The sequence below is a fragment of the Equus przewalskii genome, chromosome 9, assembly GCF_037783145.1.
Source record: "Equus przewalskii isolate Varuska chromosome 9, EquPr2, whole genome shotgun sequence".
In the NCBI taxonomy this organism is placed as follows: Eukaryota; Metazoa; Chordata; class Mammalia; order Perissodactyla; family Equidae; genus Equus; species Equus przewalskii.
The window spans coordinates 13,461,606-13,485,894 of record NC_091839.1 but is presented as its reverse complement, the minus strand read 5'-3'; the positions used below and the strand labels follow the sequence as shown (position 1 = coordinate 13,485,894).

The 24,289-nt window shown below is 49.5% G+C and overlaps 1 protein-coding gene and 1 pseudogene across 7 annotated transcripts in view; both read left to right on the top strand.

Annotated features, from left to right (window-relative positions):
- Positions 1-193: 193 nt before the first annotated feature.
- LOC103563985 (hormone-sensitive lipase pseudogene) lies at positions 194-2,168 on the top strand (annotated as a pseudogene).
- A 1,176-nt stretch (positions 2,169-3,344) lies between these two features.
- The window catches only part of LOC103542281 (hormone-sensitive lipase-like), a 40,092-nt gene continuing 19,147 nt past the window's right edge, over positions 3,345-24,289 (top strand). For 2 of the 7 annotated variants that reach the window (XR_011522320.1, XR_011522318.1), the window contains exons 1-3: positions 3,911-4,048; positions 5,228-5,463; positions 21,906-22,065. Coding sequence is in view for 1 of the 7 variants with exons in the window: in XM_070558000.1 (XP_070414101.1) it covers positions 5,241-5,463; positions 5,964-6,140; positions 18,373-18,380 (408 nt within the window). In the remaining 6 variants the exon portion in view is untranslated. Of the gene's footprint in view, positions 3,636-3,859; positions 4,049-5,227; positions 5,464-5,963; positions 7,908-18,372; positions 18,417-21,905; positions 22,066-24,289 lie in introns of those variants that run through there. The other 5 variants (XR_011522316.1, XM_070558000.1, XR_011522317.1 and 2 more) reach the window with 5 other exon arrangements.

The window sequence follows — 24,289 nt, the reverse complement described above, 5'->3', positions numbered from 1 at the left end:
CCCACCACCACCCTCACTCCCTCTCCCTCTACTGCCCAACTATTTATTCTTTCACTCATTCAATAAATCTTTCCAGGATAAGAGCTAGGTGGGGCAAAGAAAGCAGGTAGAGCAACGAATCAGACGTGGTCTTATTAAAGATAATATAGGTTTAAGAAAAACAACAACTTGGCACAGTTTCCTAGCATGTAGAATGCCTTTGGTATTTATGATTATTATCATCCTCCTCCTCCTCATCATCATCAATGGTCACTGTACTCTGTGAGTTCCCAATGTAGCACAGAAGATATATTTGCAGAACCATACTTCAAGGCTAGAGAGATGGTGTGGAAGATCTCAAATGCCACTGAAAAAAGCTTCAAGCTGTAAAAGTGGGGGGACATCATTATTTTTCAACATGGTAGTGAATGATTATTAGGGGCCGGCCCAGTGGTGTAGTGGTTGGGTTCATGCACTCCCCTTCCATGGCCTGAGGTTCACAGTTTCGGGTCCCGGGTGCGAACCTACACACCACTCATCAAGCCATGCTGTGCCAGGCGTCCCACATACAAAATAGAGGAAGACTGGCACAGATGTTAGCTTAGGGCCAATCTTCCTCAACAAAAAAAAATAATAGTAATATATGGAAATTAAACTGGCCAGCATTTGAAAGAACGAATAAAGAAGAAAAGACTGCTACAACAGTATAGAGACTGCCTCCCCCTAGGACCCTTTCTTCAACATCAGAAGGGGAGAAAAAAAAAGGAACACTCATCCAGAATCTGAATTCTGTCACCCCAGATGAAACAGGACTAAGCTGGCATGCTTCCCTTAGGAGAAAAAGCCTTTTACCTGAGTGGTGAGTGGGGCAGGGCCCTATTTAAGACACAAGAGGACAAGCCCCTCCCCTCTGGTAGGGGAGTGCCGTGCACACAGCCTCCTGTTCCTAATCCCTCCTCCCACAGCAGGAGGCACACAAGTGCATCACTTGGCACAGGAGTGGGGGCCAGGAGTGGTCGGCCCACTTGCCAACTGCCTTAAAAAGGAAGACCAGGGATGTCAGGATGAAGGAGTGGAACCCAAAGGGAGATGCCATCATGAGGAACCAATGAGGGATCTGTGAGTAGGGAGGCGCCGGGGAGGAGGGGTAGAAGGATGAATCCTGGGAGATCAACATCTCCTGTGAGGGAAATAACACAGTGGAGCCAGGTTCTAAGTCCAAATCTAGGCCTGACCAGGAACCTGAGCCACACCAGACACCAATCACCCAGCCAGAACCTGGGCCAGAAAAGGCATCTACAGCCCTGACAGCATCTAAGACTCAGCAGGAACCCAACACCCAACAGGAGCCTGCCTCACAGCAAAGACCCCTCACTCAGCAGGAGCCCCTTGTTGAACATGAAGCTGAATCCCAGCAGGAGCCAAAACCCAACAAAAAAAAAATGCTTTGCTGCAGGAATTTCTTGCCGCACAGGAGCCTGCACCACAGCAATCACCTCCCACCCAAGGATGCCCCTCACTCAACAGGAAGCTGCCTTGCAGCGGAGACCTGGGCCAGGACTAGAATCTAGAAGTCAACAGGAACCACACTTGAGACAGGGATGTGCAGCCCAGACAGGATCTGGCCCAGGAGAGCCACTTCTAGCTCAGCAAGAAGCTGGATCAACACCTCCAGACCAGCCTAGACATGGACCCCAAAATGGACCACCTGCCCAGATTGAATCTATGTCCCAAGAGACACCAGGACAGTCAGACCCTACAGCCCAGCCAACAGCTCCAGCCCAGGGAGCCAAATCCCAGCAGGGATCTTTCATGGAGTGGGGATTTCTGTCAGAACTGAAGGAACTGTCCTCACAGCAACCAGGCTCAGAGAGGAAGACATGCTTTGAGTGCGTCCCAGATCCGGATTCAGAATCAGATTAGGGGTCTCTGTTAGGGACCGATTTGCTAGCCACGAGGGGTGGGACAGTACAGTGGCCCAGGAAATGAAGCTCATCTTCAAGGGGAAGTCTGGTTATGGAGTGATGTCAGGATATGGTGGGACATCAGCACCTGGGAGGAACAGCCCTAGCAAGAAGCACAGACACTACCGACACACGAGTGAGTGTGAGCCTGGGGGACAGGGAGCCTCCCAGGACAGTCATTCATTCAGTCAGGGGTACTAAGGACCACCGGTATGTCAGTTAGCCCGGGTGATCCCTCCCCAGTCCTGCCAGACAAAGAGCCCCAGCCCCAGTGACGGATGAGGAAGCTGACGCCTAGAGAAGAGAAGGCTGTGCCTGAGGCCCAGCCAGGACCCAAGCCAGGGTGGGATTTATTCCCCTGCAACAGGCTGCCCCCCACGGAGGATTGGGGGGCAATCACACAGAAGTGGGCAAGGGCTCTGGGCCGGGGTCCAGGAAACCAGGGAAGCTGCCCTCCTGCCAGTATCCACCCATCCGTCCCCAAACCACCCAGCACAGCCCTGTGCAGACACCGCCACAGGCACTGGCGACACAGGCTGACGCGAACCCTTACCCTCGGGGGTTCCGTCCTGACTTAGGATCCTGAGCTCCCAGGAAGACACCGCTCCCCGGCCAGGCTGCCCCCCAGGGGAGTCGCAGGCCAGCCAGGCCTCATGGCCTTGGGGCTGTTCTCAGGAAGGGAGCCTGCGAGAGGGGCTGTGGGGTCCGCCAAAGTCCGGGCAAGGTCGGGGCTGGATGGAGGGGGCAGCGGAGGGGGGGACGGGCCAGGACTCGGCGGCCGCCAGCTCTCCCTCCCCTCCTCCGAAGCGGGCAGGGGCCCGGCGGTGCAGGCTCAGCTCCCGCTCAGGCCCCGACCCTCCTTCCCTGGGCTCAGAAGCCCGCCATGCAGAAGGCAGGCGCGCAAGTTCCATCCGCGGACAGAGGGGTCCCTCGTTGAAGCGGCCTGAGGGCAAACAGGGCAGCCCAGTCGGGCGAGTCCGCAGGCCGCCATGCTGCTCTCGCCGAGGCCTGTCCTCCCGGAAGGGCTGCGTCTCTGAGGGCGGAGGAGAAGTCGGAACGGGAGTCTCTCAGGGCTGCTCGCCGGCATTGCGAGGGCGGGGAGGAGGGTCAGGAGGGAAAGAAGGTCCCAGTTCTGCTTTTTCCGGCGCTGACGATGAAGAGCTGTTTCTTCAGGCCTCCAGAACCCAGGCTCGAGGGACGCCCTCTCCACAGCGCCGCCACAGACCAGGCCGCTTCCCCTCAGGCGCCCGAGACGCAGTTGACTGTGTGCGCATGCGCGAGCCTCGAGCGTCGCCTGTTTCCCGCCTTTTCACAGGCACGCGCCCCTCCCTCTACCGCCGCTCCTCCCTGCGGGCCGCGCGTGGCTTGGGGCTAGTGCGCAGGCGCAGAGTATTCTCCTTCCCCTCCCTCACTATTATCGCGGGGAGGGAGAAAGCAAAGAACCCTGAGGAAGAGCAATGAGAGAACTAGGAGACAAAGAGCGGCGGGGGGGGGAGGGGGGGAGTAGAGGCAGGGCTTCCTTCTCCAAAGGCTGGCAGGCAAGCCACGCCTCCAGCGCTGGGGCCCCGCCCCGGCTTTCAATCGCCGCAGGACCTAGCCCTCCCCCCACCCCCAAGCGGAGGCTCCGCGGCGCCCCACTCTCCCAAACCAGCGGGCGGGCTGGGTCGCGTTGTAGGATCCCTTCGTGGGAAGGTGAGTGGAAGCGATGCTGAGCGTCAGCACGTGAGAACATCTAGGCTTCCCTGCTGGGGTGACCCCCGCGGGACTCTCCACTAGTCCTGCTCGGAGGACGCTTTTCGCCGCCTCCAGGGCTGCATTTTTTTTTTGGTCTGGGGCCCTTTAATACGCTTGAGGGGGCGTGGCCAGGCCGTAGGACCTAGCGGTTGGGGGCGGGGCCCGGCGGTGGATTGAGGCCCAGATTGCTCAGGGGGCGGGACCCAGAGAGGAGCGAGCCCAGGATTGGGTGATATGGGCGCCCGGCGGTGGAGTGTAGCAGGGATTGGCCCTCGGGGCGGCGCCTGGAGGCTGGAATTGGCCCCGCATGGGGGCCGCGGAGAAGTGATGGAGTCCGCCAGGGAAACGGAGCCCGCCTCAGCCGGGAGCGGGTAGGGAACTGAGGGGCACGGACAGTCTCCTGTGAAGACAGTGAGGAGCTCAGCAGCCTGGTGAAGTCCGAGGGTCCGCGGAGCCTGGCGCTACGGCCACGCCCCCAGCAGGCACCCTGCCCGCAGTCCGTGGAGGTGCACGTCCACGGCAGCGGCTTCGTGGCCCAGACTTCCAGATCCCACCAGCCCTACCTCAAGAGCTGGGCCCAGGAGCTGGGCGCCCCCATCCTCTCCATCGACTACTACCTGGCCCCCGGGGTCCCCTTCCTCCGCGCGCTGGAGGAGTGCTTCTACGCCTACTGCTGGGCCATCAAGCACTGCGCCCTCCTCGGTTAATCCCAGCCCCTCACTGCCACCCGTTCCCCCTTCCTGCCCCAGCCTGCTTCAGCCCCCACGTCGTACTGCAGGGGGAGCGAGCCATCTAGTGGTTCAAGCTTTATTCTCGTGCCCTCGCCTCCCCTCCCATCTCCTACCACCCAGACCTCGGCCATCTGTTCGCCTCCCACCCCTTACCTCACTCCTCCGTCTCTGCCTCAGCGCTTTCCCCCACTGCCCCTCTGCTCACCCGACCTTCCATCTCAACCACTTCCTCCTTCTGCCTCCTGCTCCCCCACTCCAGCCCTGATGCTGCATCCCCTCCACCTCTCCATCTCCTCTGACCTTGTCTGTCCTCCTCCTGTTTCTTCATCCCTGCTGTCCTGCACTGGCCCAGCTCCAGCCCGTTCTTCTAGCTCCTCTGACCTCTGACTTCAGACATCTTGAGAGGCACAGAGCAGGGTGGGGCCACACCTCAGGGCACAGGGCCTGTGGCCCTTCTGTGCTGTCAGCCTGACCCCTGGCCTTCCATCTCCTGGCCTCGGATGCCCCTCCCTCCTGAAATGAGCCCTTGATCTCTCCTTTCCCACCACCCACCCTCCTTACTTCTGATCTCTAGCTTCCCAAGCTTCCCCAGAGCTTCCTGATCTCTGGGCCCCTCTGTATCCTAAGTCAGCCTGACCCTCTGACCACTGTCCTCCAGATGGGTCCAAATCTTTCCCTCAGTTTACCAGTCTCTGAAATTGCAGTTGGCTAGACCTTGGGCTTTGGGCCCCCACGCCCCAGCTCTGAGAGCCCAGGGCTCCTGGCCCAGGGCTCAAGTTCCTCCCTGCCAGGCGTGACCAAGCCCCTCCTTCAAACCAGGCTCCACAGGTGAATGGATATGCCTCACTGGGGACAGTGCAGGCGGGAACCTCTGCTTCACCGTGTCCCTTTGGGCAGCAGCCTATGGAGTGGGGATACCAGATTACCAGATGGCATCATGGCAGCCTACCCGGCCACAATGCTGCAGTCTACCACCTCTCCTTCCCGCCTCCTGAGCCTCATGGACCCCCTGCTGCCCCTCAGCGTGCTCTCCAAGTGTGTCAGCGCCTATGCTGGTAAGTCCACACCCACAGAGCTGGGGGCCTGGTGGTGCTTGGATGCCTGGAGCCTGCAGGGACAGGGGCTACAGCCCAGTCTCCTGGGTCTGAGGGAGGAGGGGCTGAGGAGAGGAATCTGAGATCCTACTGAAGCGATCAGATATTCTTGGGTCTTGGGGCCGGCCTTGTGGCGCAGTGGTTAAGTTTGCACGTTCCGCTTCTGCGGCCTGGGTTCGCCGGTTCGGATCCTGGGTGCAGACATGGCACTGCTTGACACCCCATGCTGTGGTAGGCATCCCACATATAAAGTAGAGGAAGATGGGCATGGATGTTAGCTCAGGGCCAGTCTTCCTCAGCGAAAAGAGGAGGATTGGCAGCAGTTAGCTCAGGGCTAATCTTCCTCAAAAAAAATAAAAAAGATATTCTTGGGTCCGTGTGAGCACAGATGCCTGAGTTCTGGGCTTTGAGAAGGGGTCCAGAAAGAAAAGAGACAAGCTCAGCCCCACATAACTCCACAGGTGGGGAGACAGAGGACCACTCTGACTCGGACCAGAAGGCGCTGGGCATGATGGGGCTGGTGCGGCGGGATACAGCTCTGCTCTTGCGAGACCTGCGCCTGAATGCCTCCTCATGGCTCAACTCCTTCCTGGAGCTGAGCAGGCACAGATCTCACATGAATTCGGTGCCCATGGCAAGTGAGTGAAGCCCTTCCTTGATGAACCCATCCAGCGTAGCCAGGAGGGACAGCCTGGCACACCAAAAGTCCTGGGGGAGTTAAGGGGCTATGGCCTGGACACACAGGGAAGCAGAGATCACCTACCAAGCTCTGCCCCCTATCCATCCCTGGTCCCTACCACAAAGCCTTGATTTGCCACCACTGTCCACATCTGGAAACCCCAGGACTTCTGGCCCCCCAGGTCATCTCAGAGTCCCAGGAACTATAGGATTTAGCTTTCCAAACAGCCTCTCCCAGAAAGGCTCCCTGGGAAATGACTAAAAAGTCCTGCCACGTGTTTTGATTCTCAATCCCAGGAACGCCACCTGAATCCCTTGGGCCCTCAGGTGGGAGTCCAGCCTTCCTATACTCTTTCCAGACTTTTAACAGAGGCCTGTGTGGGTAATACCCCCCTCCAGGGGATGGCCTAGGAGCCTGGGGTGGGGAGATCAGCAGCCTGGACAGCCCTTGGGAAGTGGAGGAGATTCCCAGCCTTGGGTGGGTGGCAGGACCCTCAGGCAGCTGAAAATCACACCCCTCCAGGGATCCATTTTTTTCCCACTTTCTTTTAACATTTTAAGAATTTTGCAGCACAACAAACTCAATTTATTTTCTTTCTTTTTTTTTTTTTTGAAAGCAACAGCTATGGTTTAATTCTTACAGTTAGGTAGTACTTGTTTTAAATATATCATCATATTTTAGCTTTCACAACAGTCTTATGTGGGTAATTATTATTATATAAATGACGTGAGCCTTGCAGCATTCATACAATTTGCTCAAGTCACACTTTGAGTAAGTTCAACTCATTTTCTATCTCTAGCAAATCAACACTATTTTCTGAGTAATAAGAATTATATGTTCAAAACTGGATGCAGTTCCTATGATTCAGAAAATTATTCCAACGGGGTATGTTTTATTTTAAATTAAGTTTTTCATTTTAGGATGTGGATGCAAATAAATACAGACAAAAACAATTAAAAGGGATTTGAATTTTAGGCACATGGACCATTGAGCACTGGGGTTTCCCTTGGAGGATAAGGTGACAAGTGGTCCCCTAGAGGCCCACATGTCAGTCCAGCTCCTTATGGTACCAGGTACTCACTGGTTGCTGGGTGATGTAAGCAAATATCGGTATCTGTGAGCCTTGCTTTGCTCCTCTGTGAAATGGGTGCAATAAGGATGTTGTAAGGACTGCATGCACCTCTTTGCGTCAATCACCCAGCATAATACTGGCACACAGTAGGTGCTCTTGGAAGATGCCGGCACCCCTGACGGACCCACTAGGTCATGGTGCACTTCTGCAGTTTTTCTCTCATATCATCTTGCATTTTGCCTTCATGGATTTATAAAGACAAGTGAAAAAACTGAGAAAGGTAGGGTCCTGACCCTAGTGGTAAGCAGCAGGGGTCTGATAAAATTAATTTATATCCAAACCGGACCAAGAACAGCTTTGCATGATGGGGAGAGAATCCTCCCAAGATGCATGTCTAGGTGAGAACATCAGCTGAGAGTTCTGGCAGGTGACCCTTCAGTTCATCACTGTCCAAGGCGGAAGCCACTCCCCACATGTGGCTACTGAGCACTTGAAATGGGGTGCGTCTAAGTTGACATGTGCTGAAGTGTAAAACACATACCAGGTTCCGAAGACTAGGAATGAGAAAAAGAGTGTAAATACCTCACTAATAATTTTATATTCATTACATATTGAAACTATAATATTTTGGATCAAATAAAATTCATTTGTTTATTTTTGCTTTTTAAGTGTAGTCTATTAGTTTGCTACAGCTGCCATTACAAAGTCCTACAAACTGGGTAGGTTAGAACAAACAGGAATTTATTGTCTTACAGACCTGGAGGCTGGGTGTCTGAGATCAAGGTGTCGACAGGGTTGGTTATGAGGAAACATCTGTCCCAGGCCTCTCTCCTGGCTTCTGTGGTGTTCCCTGGTTTCTGGCCTCATGACTCCAATCTTCACATGGCATTCTCCCTGGGTCTCTGTCTCTGTGTCCCAATTTCCCCTTTATATAAGGACAGCAGTCATACTGGTTAGGGCCTCCTAGTGACATCATCTTAACCAATTACATCTGCAATGACTCTATTTCCAAATAATATCACTTTCTGAGGTACTGGGGTTAGGGCTACAATATAGGAATTGGAGGAGGGAGGGACACAATTCAACCCATAACATAGCTACTAGGAAACTTAAAATTGCACATACAACTTCCTTTATATTTTGAGTGGACAGAGCTGGCCTATGTGATCAGTGAAACAGCGATGCCTGTTGACCTGGACTGGCTGAGGCTGTTGGGAAGTGCATATTCATGCATTCCACGGGCACTTATGAGGATTTATTACCTGATTCAGCACTAGAGGTCGAGCATGGGATACTTAGCCGAAACCTCGCTCCCCCTCCAGGCACTTGCAGTTGACTGAGGGAGGCAGAAAACAGTCAATAACCACACAAATATTTAGTAGCAAAGTAGGCTAAGAGCTGTGACAGACAAGTACAGGAGTGACAGTGTGGAACTCTACCTGTGCCCTGTGCTCCTGGAAAACAGCGATGGTTAGGAACTCACCCACCCTACTATGTTCCAGAAACAGCTTACTGCCAGGAAGCTCCCTTTCCCATATGACTTAGATAAGACTCGTGATGGCCCCTGTTCACCTATGACAAGGCCAGACACTGACCCCCCAAATTCCCGTCCTCTGTATCATGAGTGAGCTCTGGTCTCAGTCACAGAGCAGCGGGAGCCATGAAGAGAGCTAGGCAAAAGAGCACCTTTGTCTGACTTACATTTTGCATCTCCTACTTCAACTCTCTTTCCACTTCTCAGTCTTTAAGGTCTCAGAGCGAGTCGGCAGCGGTCAGTGTCGGTGAGATTGTAGATGAATGTGCTTGGATGTACTGACACCCTGTGTGCCTAAACCTTGCTACACACAGGCTTTTTAGCTAACATTTTGTGAGTACTCGTTTTTTCATTGCTTCCAGACGCTATGCTAAGCCCTTTACACACATCTTACTTAATTTTTGCATTAACTCTATAAAGTAGATTCTATTACTACATCCATTTTTTTTTTGAAGATTGGCACCTGAGCTAACATCTGTTGCCAATCTTCCTTTTGTTTTCTTCTGCTGCTGCTGCTCCCCAAAGCTCCCCCAGTACATAGTTGTATATTCTAGTTGTGAGTGGCTCTGGTTGTGCTGTGTGGGATGCTGCCTCAGCATGGCCTGATGAGCGGTGCCATGTCTGCACCCAGGATCTGAACCTGTGAAACCCTGGGCCACCGAAGCGGAGCACATGAACTTAACCACTCAGCCACAAGGCTGGCCCCTAATACATTCATTTTTAAGAGAAGAAGTTAATTTGGCAAAGGCCCACACAAGCAAGGTTTAGAATGGAGTCTGAGTTGGAGTCATAAAAGTTCTTCAAGTTATTTATTTACAGTATGTCTGTATTTCTTGACTAGACTCTAAATTCCTAGAGGGCATGGGCTGAATATTATTTGGATTTGAATCCCAAGCATGTTCTAAACTGGTTATGGTACATGAACTTCAGCCTGGTGGATATTTAGTATTTGAACCCTCCAAGAGAAATAAGGACCTTTCTGGTTATGGAAGGAGCGTGAGCTGAGGCCTGGAGTTGGAAGTGGGCATGGCACATGGTTGTTTGGGAGGTGGGCAGAGCAGAGACTTACCTGAGTGGAGCAGTGGATGCTTGTTGGGGCTGGTGGAAGACAGGTTTGAATGTGTTTGGGGTACCCAGTGTAGTGGTCTGCATACCCAGAAGAGGAATGTGAGTTTTATGCTGTAGCTATTGGGGACAGGGACATTGATGGCAGCAAAGGTGAGGAGTTGAGAAGAGAAACTAGGGGATGGCAGTCTGATTCCACTGTTAGAAAGCTTCAGCTTAAGAGAAGAAAAGGGAGAGCGATCTTAGCACCTGTTTACTAGCAAGTGTCACACTGGGTCCCCTTCTGCACAGGGCCACTCTCACTATCAAGCCCTGAGGGCATGTTAGGATGCCAGGGTCAGGGAGCTTTTGTAGCTTGTCTGATTTCACGGAGGTTGAAAGCGTCAATGACAGAATTGGAGTACACATCTTCCTGACTACAAAGGGCATGTTTTTTTCACAGCAACATGCTGCCTTTGTCAGTGCTATTAAAGGCCAGGCTTCTGGAAACCAAAGAAAATTATAAATAAGTCTGTGGTATCAGTGTTTAAAAGTGCAACAAAAGACCAGGGAAATAACAGGTTAGAGAGATCGAAAGAAATTAGCCCATCTTTGTGGGGAGGGCAAGTGAGACCTCCATAGAACAAATGTCCAGAATGTCTTGGCTGTCTAATAGGCATCTCAATGTTTTATGTCCAAATGAGGCCCTCGGGTTTTTTCGTTCCCCCCATATGTTTTTCCCTAGTGTTCCCCACATCAGGTGGTACCGCTATCCCCCTGCGTTGATCAAGCTAAAAGCTTGATAAAGAGCAGGTAGGGCCTTGCATTCATGATGCGCCTGACAAGTGGGTGCAGGGACGCTCGGAGCCCATGACGGATGCCTTTCCAGCACCTGGGGCCTGCTGAAGTTTGCCCCAGGAGTTCTTCTGGTTGCTTGAATATCAGACAACCAATCAGTGGGTAGAGTTTCAATGAAAGCAGAGGGTGCAAGGAACTGTTGGAGTAACAATTATTTTGATGAAAAATGGGAGTTCTGGGTGAACAAGTGCTCATGTTCACCAGACGTGAAGGAAATAGGACAATTGTTCTATTGTGTTAAATGTGAGTCAGTTGACTGGAAAAACCCACCTTACAAAGTGTGCTTCAGAACAGACAAACTGAGAGTCATAGAAATAAGGCAGCTGCTTGTCCATTACCAAATGACTCTTCTGGCCAGATGATACTTCTAGACTCTTTTTTCATCATCTGCTGAAAAGCATGTCATTACACAAGCCACTGATGTCACCAGAAGCCTATACTAAATTGTGTCCACCTGGAAGAACCTCTTAAACTTGTGATCTCTGATATTAACAAAGGTAGGTGCCCTGTAGGTCTGATGTTTCAGAAATCTGAACCCAACCAGTTTTTCTGGTATGCTGGTCACCAGAGAAAACTTACGATGTTCTTTAGGCCATGGCATCATTCCTGTCATTTTTTTTTTTCCTTTGTGTCAGCACAGGACCTCCACAGTGAGGCTGAGGGTTCCCTAGGACATAGCTTGTCCCAGGGCTCCACAGAGTAGCAGGCATCGACTCCATGAGCTGGAAATGTGTATGCTGGGAGGTGCACAGTCGTGGGCTTTCAAGAAGCACCCTGTACATATTTCCGTGGTTTGTATTACTCTCCCTGGTTGTGTGGGGAGAAGTAGTGTCTGAGGGAAGAAGGGAGGATAAGTCTTTTGAGTGAAGAGGTGTTTGCTTCTGCCAGTACCCTGGTGATAGTGGGCTTTTTTTGGTTTTGTCTTTTAATATATTCAAGCTGCATGAGGAAAAGAAGCAAAAGGTACTCAGGACAGAATGTAGTTTGAATCACTTTCATTCTACTTGGGCCAGTAAAGTTCAGACATGAATTAATCACAATTTAACACAGAAAACAAGGGAGATGGGAGGATGCAACTGGTTAGTAATGACCCAGCCAGTGACTCTGCGACTCTTTAGCTGTAACGTGCAGGACAGTGCTGGCCACCAGCAGGGCATCCAGGAAACATCCTGCAGCCCAGGAAGGTGCTGGGTGAGGTCAGATCCCAGGCCTGTGTCCTCTGTTAGTTGTCCCATTGCTCGCTCAAATTCATCGCTGCCTTATAAGTCTGAAGACTTCAAGGTCCAAGTCGACACTGTAAGAATCACGTCACTCTGGATGGACTGCACACAAGGCCCTGTACAATCTCTGCCCCAGGCTTCAGGCACACTGGCCACACCCAGTTTTGGAAGGGATGTGGGTGTGGCTGTGAGCAGGGAGGGTGGGTCTCCAGGTCCTTTCATTCCTTGGACTAGATCCCCGTTTCCATTAATTTTGTTGTAAAGTCACGGAGACTAAAATCTGAGCATTTTCTCTGGGAAGACTCCCTTTGGTGTAGCTACTTATACCTGCCTGCCCTGCTAGGATCATCTGCAGTGCCCGTTCCAACAGCTTTAAGGACTGGGTCCTAACTTTAGTCCAAAACACAGGTGAGCTCTTGATCCATATGCCCCAAAACCGTGACCGAATCTGTGATACGTGCGTGTCTGAAGTCCCCAATGTGGGAGAATGGAGAATAGTAACTTAACTCTGATCCTTTTCTGCTATTTTTTTCAGGGAGGTCCAGAGCCGCAGGTAATATTTTTCTCTCCTAAGATTCCAAGTACTTCTACATAATTGATTATATAATTGCTTGAGTATTTTTGTTTAGTTTTATAGTTTAGGATGAGAAGACCCAATTTGCCAATCTCCTATAACCTGCAGTATGGCAACAATGTGTCCTACTGGTGGAATCTCTCAAATTATACTGTTTAGGGAAGTGTTTCTCATATTCTCAGTGTTCTTGAGAATTACGTGGGGTGCTTTTTGAGGATGGGAATCCCTGGACTCCGTGTTCTTATGGCCAAGGCTGAGAAAAACGGGGCTGGAGTGGGGATAGGCTCTCCTTCTAGTGGGAGGAGTTGGAAGGTGCAGGCAAAGGGCATGGAGGTGTCATTCTAACATTGAGAAGACAGGAAAATTAAGACGAGTCTATGTCTTGATCCAGTCTATGACCTGAAACTTCGTTTATTAGATGTAGAAGTCCTAATCATGAATCCTTGCATTTAAAATAAATATTTGTTAAGTGACTCTCAAATTCCCTCACCTTGAGATTTCACATGTGTGCAGGCCCCATCACACACACACATACGCACACATCCCTCAGAGAACCTAGAGAGCCAGCTCAGAGACTGCTGTGAGGGCTGAGAAGAGGCTGAGGGTGGGGCGATATGTCTCAGAGGGGTGGGGGGCTGCAGGGAGTGGGGAGGGCACCAGGGAGGAAGACACTATTCCCAACAGAGACGTGTCTCTCTGTAGCAGCTGTGCGTAGAGAGGGTCCCCAGGCCAGGCTGACAGTGCCTGGGCCCCAACACCAGTCCTGCTCCAGGCTGTGGAATTTGCAGTCTGTGCCCCAAATGTGTGGGATTGAGGTCGACCGTGACATCAAGGGAAATCTATAATTCCAAACTCAAAAGCCTGTCCTACAAAGTAAGAAAATACCCACGCATTCTCTACCAAGTCCCCAGGGCACACACTTCCAACATGTAAATGAGCAGGAAGTTCAGCCATTTCCTGGCTTCCTCCCCTCAGGTAGGGTGGCTCACAGTAGTCCCCGCATCTCTCCTTTGTTCAGCTGCTGCCACCTCCTGGCAGATGATTAATAATCAGGATGGAACCTGAGAGCCTGGTCCCCCAGCTGACCAGGAAGGCAGGACTTGGCCTCCAGGCTGGTGGGAACAGGCAGGCACTGCCCATTCGGATGGCCTGGGGGTGTCAGGAAAGTTGGGCAGTCAAACAGAGCTGCCCAAGTGTGACAGGGACAGAGAGTTGATGGAGGACTGGGTCAGGGGCCTCAGCCTGAAGCACTGAACTGGGAAGTTCTTGAAGCTTTTCAGGGAAAAGGCTGGATTCTCCAGAGGAAATGAGTCAGCTGCAGTAGCTCAGAGGGCTGGGTGCTCCTGTCTGCCCACCATCCACCCCTCCTCACATCCACCTGCCCAAACACATGTGCCCCTTCACTCTGCAACTCTGCATGAAGGGACTCCAGGGTCCCTTTTGTCAATGAAAATAATCCATAACCAATCTATAAATGAAAATTTGGGTGAGTTTATTCTGAGCTAAAATGTGAGGACCATGGCCTGGGGCGTTTCTTCCCAAAGGAAGAAAGGGCACCAAAGAAGTGAGGTGTACAGAGTGGTTATATACCCCCAAAGAGGATGTTTCACATATGATTGAAATATCCCTTGTACAGTAGTCGCAAGACTGCTCTGTTGGAACAGCGATTGATGGACACAGCAGGTAATGGGTCTGCTGTCTGGGAGGGGCGCAGCAGGAAGTAAGTCTGTTGTCTCGAGCTGGGTGGTCAAAGGTAAGCGCAGCAATCAGTTCCTGGTCTAAAGAAGGATGCTTATCCTTAAGGAAATGCCAATGGGGAAATTGCAGCTTTATCTTAAGGGCATTTGTTCTTGCCATAGTAAATGTTTAAAGCAGATATACAATGCATGCTCGATGGCCATGTCAGGCCTTTTGGAAAAAACAAAGTCAGGCCAAATCAGGCTTACACCAAATGACTTCCTCATATACTCCAATATATCCTATTGCTTGCCATTTCTGTTTGTCACTTTCCTGCACTCAGGGAGGAGGGGGGGAAGGGGAGGCCAAGTTCCCACAGATAGCCCAGCAATGGTGTCCTGAGAGGTAGGGTCAGGCAGGACCTCACACTCCCCACGTCTTCGGTCCTGATCTGGAGTTGATGGTGAATCCCAGATGCCAGCTGTTCCCTCAGGCCCTGAGAGAAGCTGTGCCACAGTGAATGACATCTCTCCTGATTCTTCCCAGTAGGAAGGCTTTTATTTTTTTATTTTTTTATTTTGTGTGGGTTTTTTTGAGAAAGATTAGCCCTGAGCTAACATCTGCTGCCAATCCTCCTCTTTTTGCTGAGGAAGACTGGCCCTGAGCTAACATCCATGCCCATCTTCCTCTACCTTATATGTGGGACGCCTACCACAGCATGGCTTGCCAAGCAGTGCCATGTCCGCACCTGGCAAACCCTGGGCTGCAGAACATGCAAACTTAACCACCCTGCCACCGGGCCGGCCCCCAGGAAGGCTCTTGAAATACCTGGGAGGACCCATCTCTTGCTGTGGGAGGCTCAGTCTGGAATATTCCATAGCAGCCCAGCCAAGGCCCATGTGCACAGATCCTAAGTGACAGGGCCTTCAGGGCCACAGGCTCACAGTCATTTCCCCCAGTGCCCACGCCTGGGCAGGGTCATCTGGGCCCTGAGTGTCCAGTCTTCACTGTCCATTATGCCTGCAATCATCTCCCTTCCCAGTGACTTGGGGCCTGAGGTCGGTTGCAGGTCACCAGTCCAGGCTGCCACATCTTCCAATCGAAGGTTCCTCCAATCGAAGGTTCCTCCCTCGAGTCCCTGATGTCTGTCCCAGCAGCTTCACCCAGAACAAATCGAAAAAATGTTTGAGGCCTGGGGGTTGTGGCAGTAAGAACACTTGCATTGGTCTCAGGTGATGAAAAAGGTCCACAGCTCAGGAGGAGCAGGTGTGCCCTCTAGTGGATGGTTCCTGCTGGAAGAAGAGCAAAAGAGGCCAGGAGAGCTGAGAGATTAAGGCTGATGTTGGACTAAGGGCACGTTCAGGTTCAGAAGGAGGCATATTTAGGGGTGATTAACTTACGGATGCCTATATCTCACCAGCTAGAAGACTGTGGTTTTCAAAGGGTGTAACCACAAGTCAGAATGACACCACTGGGTTACACTGCAAAGTGAGATGAGGGAAATGCTATAGACGCTGGGATGAAAAAATACATGATAACAAATCTATACACAATACCATTAGACAGTCTACTCTGATGTTCTTATCATCTTAAGAGGCACCTTAGCAATGTATTCAAAGTCAGTCTATCATTAGGAAAAAATACTAAGAAGAAAATTATATCATAGGAGTTTCTCTTTATTTTTGGAGTCATACACCTTGACATCATTCCTTAAGTATGAATCTATACCCAAAAAATGGACTTCGTCAGAGACTGGCCAGTATCAGGGTCTCATTCCAAGCAAATGTGGGCTGACAGTGTCCTACCCCCCAACCTGGGGCCCCTCTCCAAACCACAGGACACTTTGATGCTCTCTCATTAGGGTGAAGGAGGTCTTTTTAATGTCCTTGTTACCAGCACATCAGGTTCTTATTGTCCCCCAGGATGGAAATCAAGAGAGACAACAAACAGGAGTAGCAAAGTAAAAGTTTATTAGCTGGTGCACAGGAGAGGTACAAGGGAGCCAGTGCAGAAAGGAAAGGGGAAGGTAACCAGCTCTTTAGGGAGCAGGATGGTGGGGCTTTTCTTAGGCAAAAGTTGGAGAGGAGGGCCTTGTCGTGGCATGTAGAGGTGGGGTTATGCTTGTGCCTGCACTGTCAGGTAGCATGCTGCTACATGCGACTCGTGGATCATTAGCATGCCAGCTCTCCACCTCTGGGTGTGATTTTTATTATGATATGAGTCTAGGGTCACTTCAGTGGACTCCTAGGTGCTAGGATAAATGCCTAAGCCCAGGAAAGTCCAGAGGCTGAAAAATGTGAATCTTGGTGGCCTCTGTCTGATTCTCCTAGCTTGCCGATTGGTTAGGGACCTTATCTTGTTAGGCCAGGGGCCTTACAGATGGCCCTGTCTCATTAGGCTGGTTCCAGTCTCATCCTCACCATTCACCCATCCACTCTCCCACTCTGGGAAGAATCTCCTGTCCATCTTGGATTTGATATTTAAATTATCAACCTCTATTTCTGTCCTTCATCCATCCCAACATTGTGACAGACCCAAGAGGTGGCTTCTGCTCTTGATTTTGAGGGGAAAGTTCTCAAAAACACTTGCCTTCACCCACCTTGAACAGACCTCCACTTGAGTGCCTTCATCATCACCCAAAAGGACTTGGACACGTTTTTTGGCTGTCAGATGCTTTCCAACTCTCAGGGGGACATATGACTCTCTCCGCAGGGATGACCAGTAGAAACAGACAAAGAGAAAACACATTAGTGTTCACAGAAGATCTATAGGAACACATGAAAGCTTAAAATCACAGGAGAGTCCACATAAAATCCACATTCCTGTGCTGAAACATGGATCCTTGTCAGCTTTCACCATTTCCTTCGGAGATAAACTACAAAAAGTGAGCTTAACAATGAACTAGAGAATAAAGCATACATCACAGTTAGTGATAAAACTAAAATAATTTGTTTTTCCTTAAAAGAGAATCCAGTGCATTATGTTCATTTTCACAATGATGTAAGAGTGCCCTTCTGTCAACAGGCCATCTAGTTTTGTGACCTATTAGAAATGACTCCCATTTTCTCTTTAAATCTCAAATACAAAACCAGTTACGGCTCCTAGACCCTTTGCCACATCCCACCACCTCCTACTAGCAGCAGGACAAGCTCCTCTGGTCCTCAAGACAGTAAGAGGCACCCTGGACTGTCCCTGTGCCCTGATGTTCCCATGTCCCTGTGGCACTGATACCCCAGTGCCGGGCCTGCTGCCAGAGAGTCCCTCACGCTCTGTGTGGCTCCGTCCCAACCATCACCAGAACCCTGTGATCTTCGCCTCCAGCCACATCCACGGATATCGGATATTGGGAAGTTCTGGAAACCAAATACCTACTCTAAGAACCATCCCCATGCTCACTCTCAAGGGCAGCTCTTGGGTGCACTGGGACCCTGTGACCACCCGCCAAGATACCCTGTGGCAACCTGCCAGTCCCTGCAGGTGGCAGTCCCAGAGGCTTGGAGGCACTTTCCCATGAGACGGCCCTGATCTCATCACCAGCCCTTCTTTCCAATGCTAGGAGTGTCACATAAGGTGTCGGGTTTGCTGGGCTCAATACCAAGAGCCTCCAGACCCCTGGGACAGGGAGCTGGTGTTGAGTCCCCTGGCGGTGCCAAGATGGGAGATGGAAGTTTGACAATGAAACTGCAGTGAGAGCAGAAGGTGGAGCCAGAGCACAGGCTGCCATGATTAATCCCTGATGAGAGATGAGAACATCGGGTCCCTTCCTTGTCCCCAGGCGGGAACTCTGAAGAGAAGCCTCTACTCCAGCCACGATGTCTGCGAGGATGGGAAACAAGCCAAGCCAGATATCCAGCCATCCCTGTCTGCACCCAGTAACAGATGCTTAATAGACACTGTTAAATGGATGAGGGAAATCACACAACAGAAGCCTGTCACCCCCCTGTGACATCTGGGAGTCAGAGAACCTTCCCTGTAGACGCAAAGGCACTGACATCATGGGAGGAGGCCAGCAAATACCCACAACTGTCCCAGGGACAGGACTGTACCCCTTGTAGAGTTAGGAGGGAGGACAGGGGCCTCCTAACAGTGAGAGGTTAGATCACCATTCCTCCCAGAAAATCGTGCCCCCTCCCCATCTCTACCTTGTCTGGGCAGTGACTTCTCTGCCCAGAGGGCCTGGGCCAGGAGCCTGTGTCCTTCCTCTTCTCACAGAGACCTGACCTGACACAAACTCTGGATACTACACCCCAGATATAGTTACCACCAGGGAAGTCAAGCCCTACCCTGATCACAAAGGAAGTCAGGGGTGACTCCCCATCCCCAGGGTCCCTGGTCTGTGGGGACACCTGGCTGTGGACCCATGAAGGCATCTCACCAGCCAAAAGTGTCAGGGCAACAAGGGGTATTTCCAATGCAGATGTGACAGGAAAACCGGGATGTCTCTGCTTCCATCTCAGAGGGGCTGAGGGTCCCACAGGGGCCTCCTCTCCTGTAACAGAGGAACCCATGGGATCCCCTGGCTAAGTCTCCATGTGGAGCCCCTCCAGATCCTGAGCCCTGTGAGGAGACCTAGAGCACGTGACAGACAGGGACACAGATGAGTTGGATGCAATGCCCCAGTGCCGTGATGGGAGAAACACAGGCCATTCTGGGGTCCAGCCCCCCCAGGGCTTGAGACCTCACAGGTGGACTTGAGACCCCAAGAGACCACTCACTGGGTCCGTCCTTTGAAGCCTTGGGGACAGAGAGCTCCTCCTGAGGCAGCACATCCACCAGGAAGCACAGGACACTGGATCAGGAGTCCACTGGACAATGCCTGTCCTCTCCCTGGGCTCACCCTGCACTGGGATGGAATCAGGCAGCCTGGGGATGCAGGCTGAAGGGATTCTCAGTCTGGAGGTCAGAACCCATCTCTGTCCAGGGCTAAGAGACAACTCACACCCTCTGGAGACTGGCCAGCATCCCTGGTGCAGCTTGGGACACCGGCTGCAGGTCTCCTCATGCCCTCCAGGGGGCGACATCGGGACAAACAGACAATTAGCAGGAAATTAACCCAGGAATGTGGCTTTGGCTAATCAAGAGAGGGAGCCTGATGTCCATCTCTGGTCCAATAGATACTTCTGGGCCCCTCCTATGTGCCTCCGTTGTCCTGCCTGCTTCTTCTAAGGGCCTCAGACCACCCTGCTCTTCAGGGGTCCCTGTGTTGCTCCCCACTCCCTGCCTGGCACCACCCATGGGGAAGGCGGGGTGACCACAAGAAAGTCAGCCAGGCAGAGGACAGAGGCCCTGGGGATGGTTAGGGAGCACATAGACAGGCTCAGAGCCACAGCTCAGTCAACAGACATGGAGAGGGAGGGTGTCCCTAAAACCATCCCTCAAGAACCAGGGAGCCCACAGCCACCTGACCTCTCACCACCACTGTCCTCTCATCCAGGACACACAGGAAACCCCCTTCACACCTGGGAACTGCAGCTCCTGAGACACCAGTACTGGATCTCTATCACTGAAAGGAGAGGCCAGACTGGTGACACTGGAGATGGAGGGTAGGTCCCCTCACCAGTCATCACTCAGTTTGTCCCTTTTTCACCCCCAGAGTTATGGGAGATCATAATTGGCCACCCCAAAATGTGTATCTTTGGCATAAGGATTATTTGGGGCTGGCTACTTTTAAGAAAGTGCAGACAGGGGAAAAGCTCTGAAAACCAAGTAGAAGTTGCCCTTTGTAAGATACATATACATTTGTAAGGGAAATCTCCATTTGTAAACATATCTCCCTCTCTGTACCAGGAAGAGGGGAATGACCTGTCCCTAGAAACCCTTATCAATAGAGAAGGGGAAGACTTAAATCTGCGTAATAACCTTACTCTTGTTCACTGTGCTTTTCTGGTAATCTCCCATGACTGACTTCCCCTAGCCCCTACATCCTCCTTTGTCTTTAGCTGAAGGTAGTATTTTAAGCTGGCAGCCTTGGCCATTTTGGCAAGTTACCCAGTTTTTCTGAGTTTCTCCCATGTATACATGTGATAAATAAATGACAAGCAATAGGATATATTGGAGTACATGAGGAAGACATTTGATGTAAAACTAATTTGGCCTGAGCTTGTTTTGTCAAATGGGGCTGACATGGCCATTGAGCATGCATTGTATATCTGCTTTAAGTATTTACTGTGTCCCAAAGATAAGAGTAATGCCCTTAAAAATAAGAATGTAACTTCCCCCACATTGGCATTTCCTTAAGGATAAGCGTCTCTCCCTAAACTAAGGATTGATTGCTGGCCTGCTGTTCTCACCCTGTGACCACCCACTCGAGACCACTGACAGACAAATGGCAAGCAACAGCGTATTGGAGTATATGAGGAAGCCATTTGGTGTAAACCTAATTCGGCCTAACCTTGTTTTCTTTTTCCAGAAAAATGGCCGTTGAGCATGCATTGTATATCTGCTTTAATCATTTGCTATGTCCCAAAGACAAGAACAAATGGCCTTAAGATAAAGATGCAATTTCCTCCACCTTGGCATTTCCTTAATAATAAGCATCTCTCCATAGACTAGGAATTGATTGCTGCACACACCCTGTGGCCACCCAGCTCGAGACAACAGACCTACTACCTAATGTGTGAACAGCTGTGTTGTGCCAGCTAGTCAATCTTGTGACTGTTGTAAAAAGGACTTTCCTATCATATGTGATGTATGCTCTTTGCTCCAAGTGTTAACACACCAGGTTCATTTTTGCCCACCACCTTGAAAGCCAAACACCGAGACAATAAGATTGCAGCAGAGAGAGGGTTTTAATCACAAGGCAGCCATGTGAGAAAGTGAAAGAATGAGTCTCAAATCCACTTCCCTGAAAATAGGGATTCAGGGATATTTATGGGATGGGGGCAAGGTGGTCTGAAATATGGAGATGGATGATTGGAGGTGAGGAGAGGTGAGGTAATTGATGACCTGCACAAGCGTAGTCAGACTCCATGTCTCTTCATGGGATGCATGCTCACAAAATGGTGGTGTGAGCATGATCTGAGGGTGGAGTTTTTAGCCTCTTGATGTCAAAAGGTCACCTATCGGATACCTGCACATGCCCAGTTGATGAGTTGGTGGTCTCAACCAGCCTGGAGTGGACAAAGGGGTTCTAATTCCTGAAGAACAGCTCAAATACCCATTATCATGGTGACCCAGGCTCCAGGGAGATGTTATCTCTAGGAACCTAGTAGGAATCAGATAGCATATTGCCTAAACAACACAGTTAACAAAGGGTGGGTTAAATAGCTAAAAGCTATAATCAGTAATTGCAAAAATGAAAAAAGTTTAGTTCCTAGCTGCTTCATCAATGGCTGTTTGCTGGTTTCACAAGAGGGTATATAACCACTCTGTACGCACCACTTTAGTGCCCTTCCTTCCTTGGGAAGGAAAGCCCCAGGCTAAGCTAGTCCTCAGATCTGGCTCATAATCAACTCCCCCCAATTTTCACTTATAGAGTGGTTATGGATTATTTTTGTCAACACTACAGACCTGCTACCTGCTGTGTCCAACGATTGCTTGTGAAATGCTGTGCCAGCAAAGTAATCTCATGAGTATTGTAAAAAGGACATTCCAATCGTATGTGATACATGCTCTTTGAAGGTATATAACCACTCTGTACACCCCTACTTCTTTGGAGTGCTCCATTCCTTTGTGAAAGGACTCTCCCAGGATATATGGTCCTCAGATCTGGCTCATAATAAACTCACCCCAATTTTTATTTACAGATTGGTTATGGATTATTTGCATCGACATTTCTTGTCATAGTCACGGCAGGATTTCAGAGAAACCCACTGGAGACCACCTGGAATCTACACTGAACCAGCATTTGGTACCAATAGGGGTCATTGAGCATCCCTGGATCACTGCATTCTTCAGGTGACCCTGGTGAGTTCTCCTGGAACCCTGACCTCTTTACTTTAAGTGAATGGTCCAGAGTTTATATGCACTGTTTCAAACCTTAAGACTAGGTGTCTTAAGGGGGCACTGGTACAGACCCTAGATAGAGGAACCTAGGAGGGGGAATTCCTAGGAAAGAGAAACCTAGGGGGAATTTCCTAGGCCAGAAGAGCCTAGGGGGAACTTTGGAGTGAACGGGGCAGGCTGACCTTTTTAATTTGGCTTTAAATTGGAAAGAATTGTGTTTATAAAGTCTGAAAAAAACTGTTTGATGGAGAAATGAGAGACTGAACATGTTCAGCTCTGAAGAAAAAGGGCATTGCTCCTCTCAGCTAAAAGACATTCTCAGGTGACTAAGAACCTTAGCAGGAGTGTAGGAGGATCAAATCCTCATGATGTGTAGCAGTCCCATAGGGAACTCCACTATCATTCATGTTAATTAATTAAAGTTTCATCTGGGGAAGTACATACGGGGAGTTGGTCGCCCACTCTCTGAGCCCCCATGGTGGTTTTAGGCTGCTGGCGGGAGAAACTGAGGCATGTAAGGGAGTGTTTATTACCTTTCTTTAGGGAGTAACACTCACAAGCAGCACACTTCTGAACCACTACACTGTCCTTAGAAATTATTCAGACTTTATAGCAAAATGAAACTAAAAGAAAAGCGGGAAATGGAGTTTCTAAAAGCCCAGCCAGTTCCCAAATGGGAACCCTCCCCTCCAAACTCCAGCTGGCTTTATGCTGAGACTTTCAATTGCTTAACAAAAGAGGAAAATCTAGCCCATCACAGACTCCTAAGACTGAAAGAAAGGAACAAAAATGGGAAAAGAAGCTTTTGCAGATGCAGACTGCTAAAATTTTTTTAAACATAGGCTATAAAATTTTTGTTGCATCTGTTGTTTGTGTGTGTGTGTCTATATATGTATGTTACAAATGAGTGATATTTTACCTCCAGATGGTGTAATTTCCAAAAAGCTCTATTCAACTGGTTTAAAGTAAGCACTTAGAAAAAACTTATTTCTAAATACAACTAACCCAAATGTCTTTCAAGATAACGTGATATGAAATAATCTTTGGTAAATAAAAGCTTATTTAAGTTTGCTGGTTTGATTAAAATAGACAATCCTCAGAGTTATCAGCATTGGATGTGATGCAGATGTGCAACCTTTATTCTACATTTATTGGTCAAATAAGCTGATGTTATCTCTATTACAAAACTAGTTAACAAAAATAATAACATAAAGGGTGGCTAATTTTGTCTAATGTCTCATGAAGTCTTGTAGGCAATCTAAACAATTATTGGGGACAACTAAATAGATGTGTAAAAGATGAGTATGGGGTGAACTTTCAACAATAATTATGTGTTATGTGTTTGCACTTAAAATAGCTTCCAAAATCTCTTTGGTAACTTGAAACTTTGAAGTTTTTATAGGCTAATTTAAATTATAAAAATTCATTAAATGTCTAGATCATCTCTAAATAAGATAAAACATTAGATGTTAATTATTAAATATAAGTTTATCTACTCTTGGCTTCTTGTTACAGAAAAACTAAAAAGTGTTTAGGTATATTAGTAAACATGTCTTGTATTTTATTAAAAGATTGTACTATAAAGTAACATGTTTTTAGAAATTATAAAAGATATTTATAAATTTGCCAATCCACAAAATGCTATGTAAAAGAAAGTTTATAATTGCTTACTTCTTAGTTTTCACCAAAAATTAAGGTTTCTAAGGGTTAAAAATTCTAATATATGTGATTAAAGCTACTAAAAATTTAGGAAAATATATTTATATTCAAGGAAAGAAGGTATAAAGAATGGAAATATTTTTATTTTCTTAAGAAAGATAAATTTGGGGCTGGCCCGGTGGCACAGTGATCAAGTGTGCATGTTCCACTTCACTGGCCCAGGGTTCACAGGTTCGGATCCCAGGTACAGACATGGCAAGCCGTGCTGTGGTAGATGTCCCACATATAAAGTAGAGGAAGATGGGCATGGATGTTAACTCAGGGCCAGTCTTCCTCAGCAAAAAGAGGAGGATTGGCAGCTGATGTTAGCTCAGGGCTAATCTTCCTCAAAAAATAAAAGAAAGAAAGAAAGATAAATTTGTCCCAAAGTCCTAGGAGGAAAAAAGAAAGGCATGGGACAAATTCTGAATGTAAAAAGAAACTTATAGAAGGTTTGTTGAAGAGGAACCCTGAGGAAAGAGTTTTA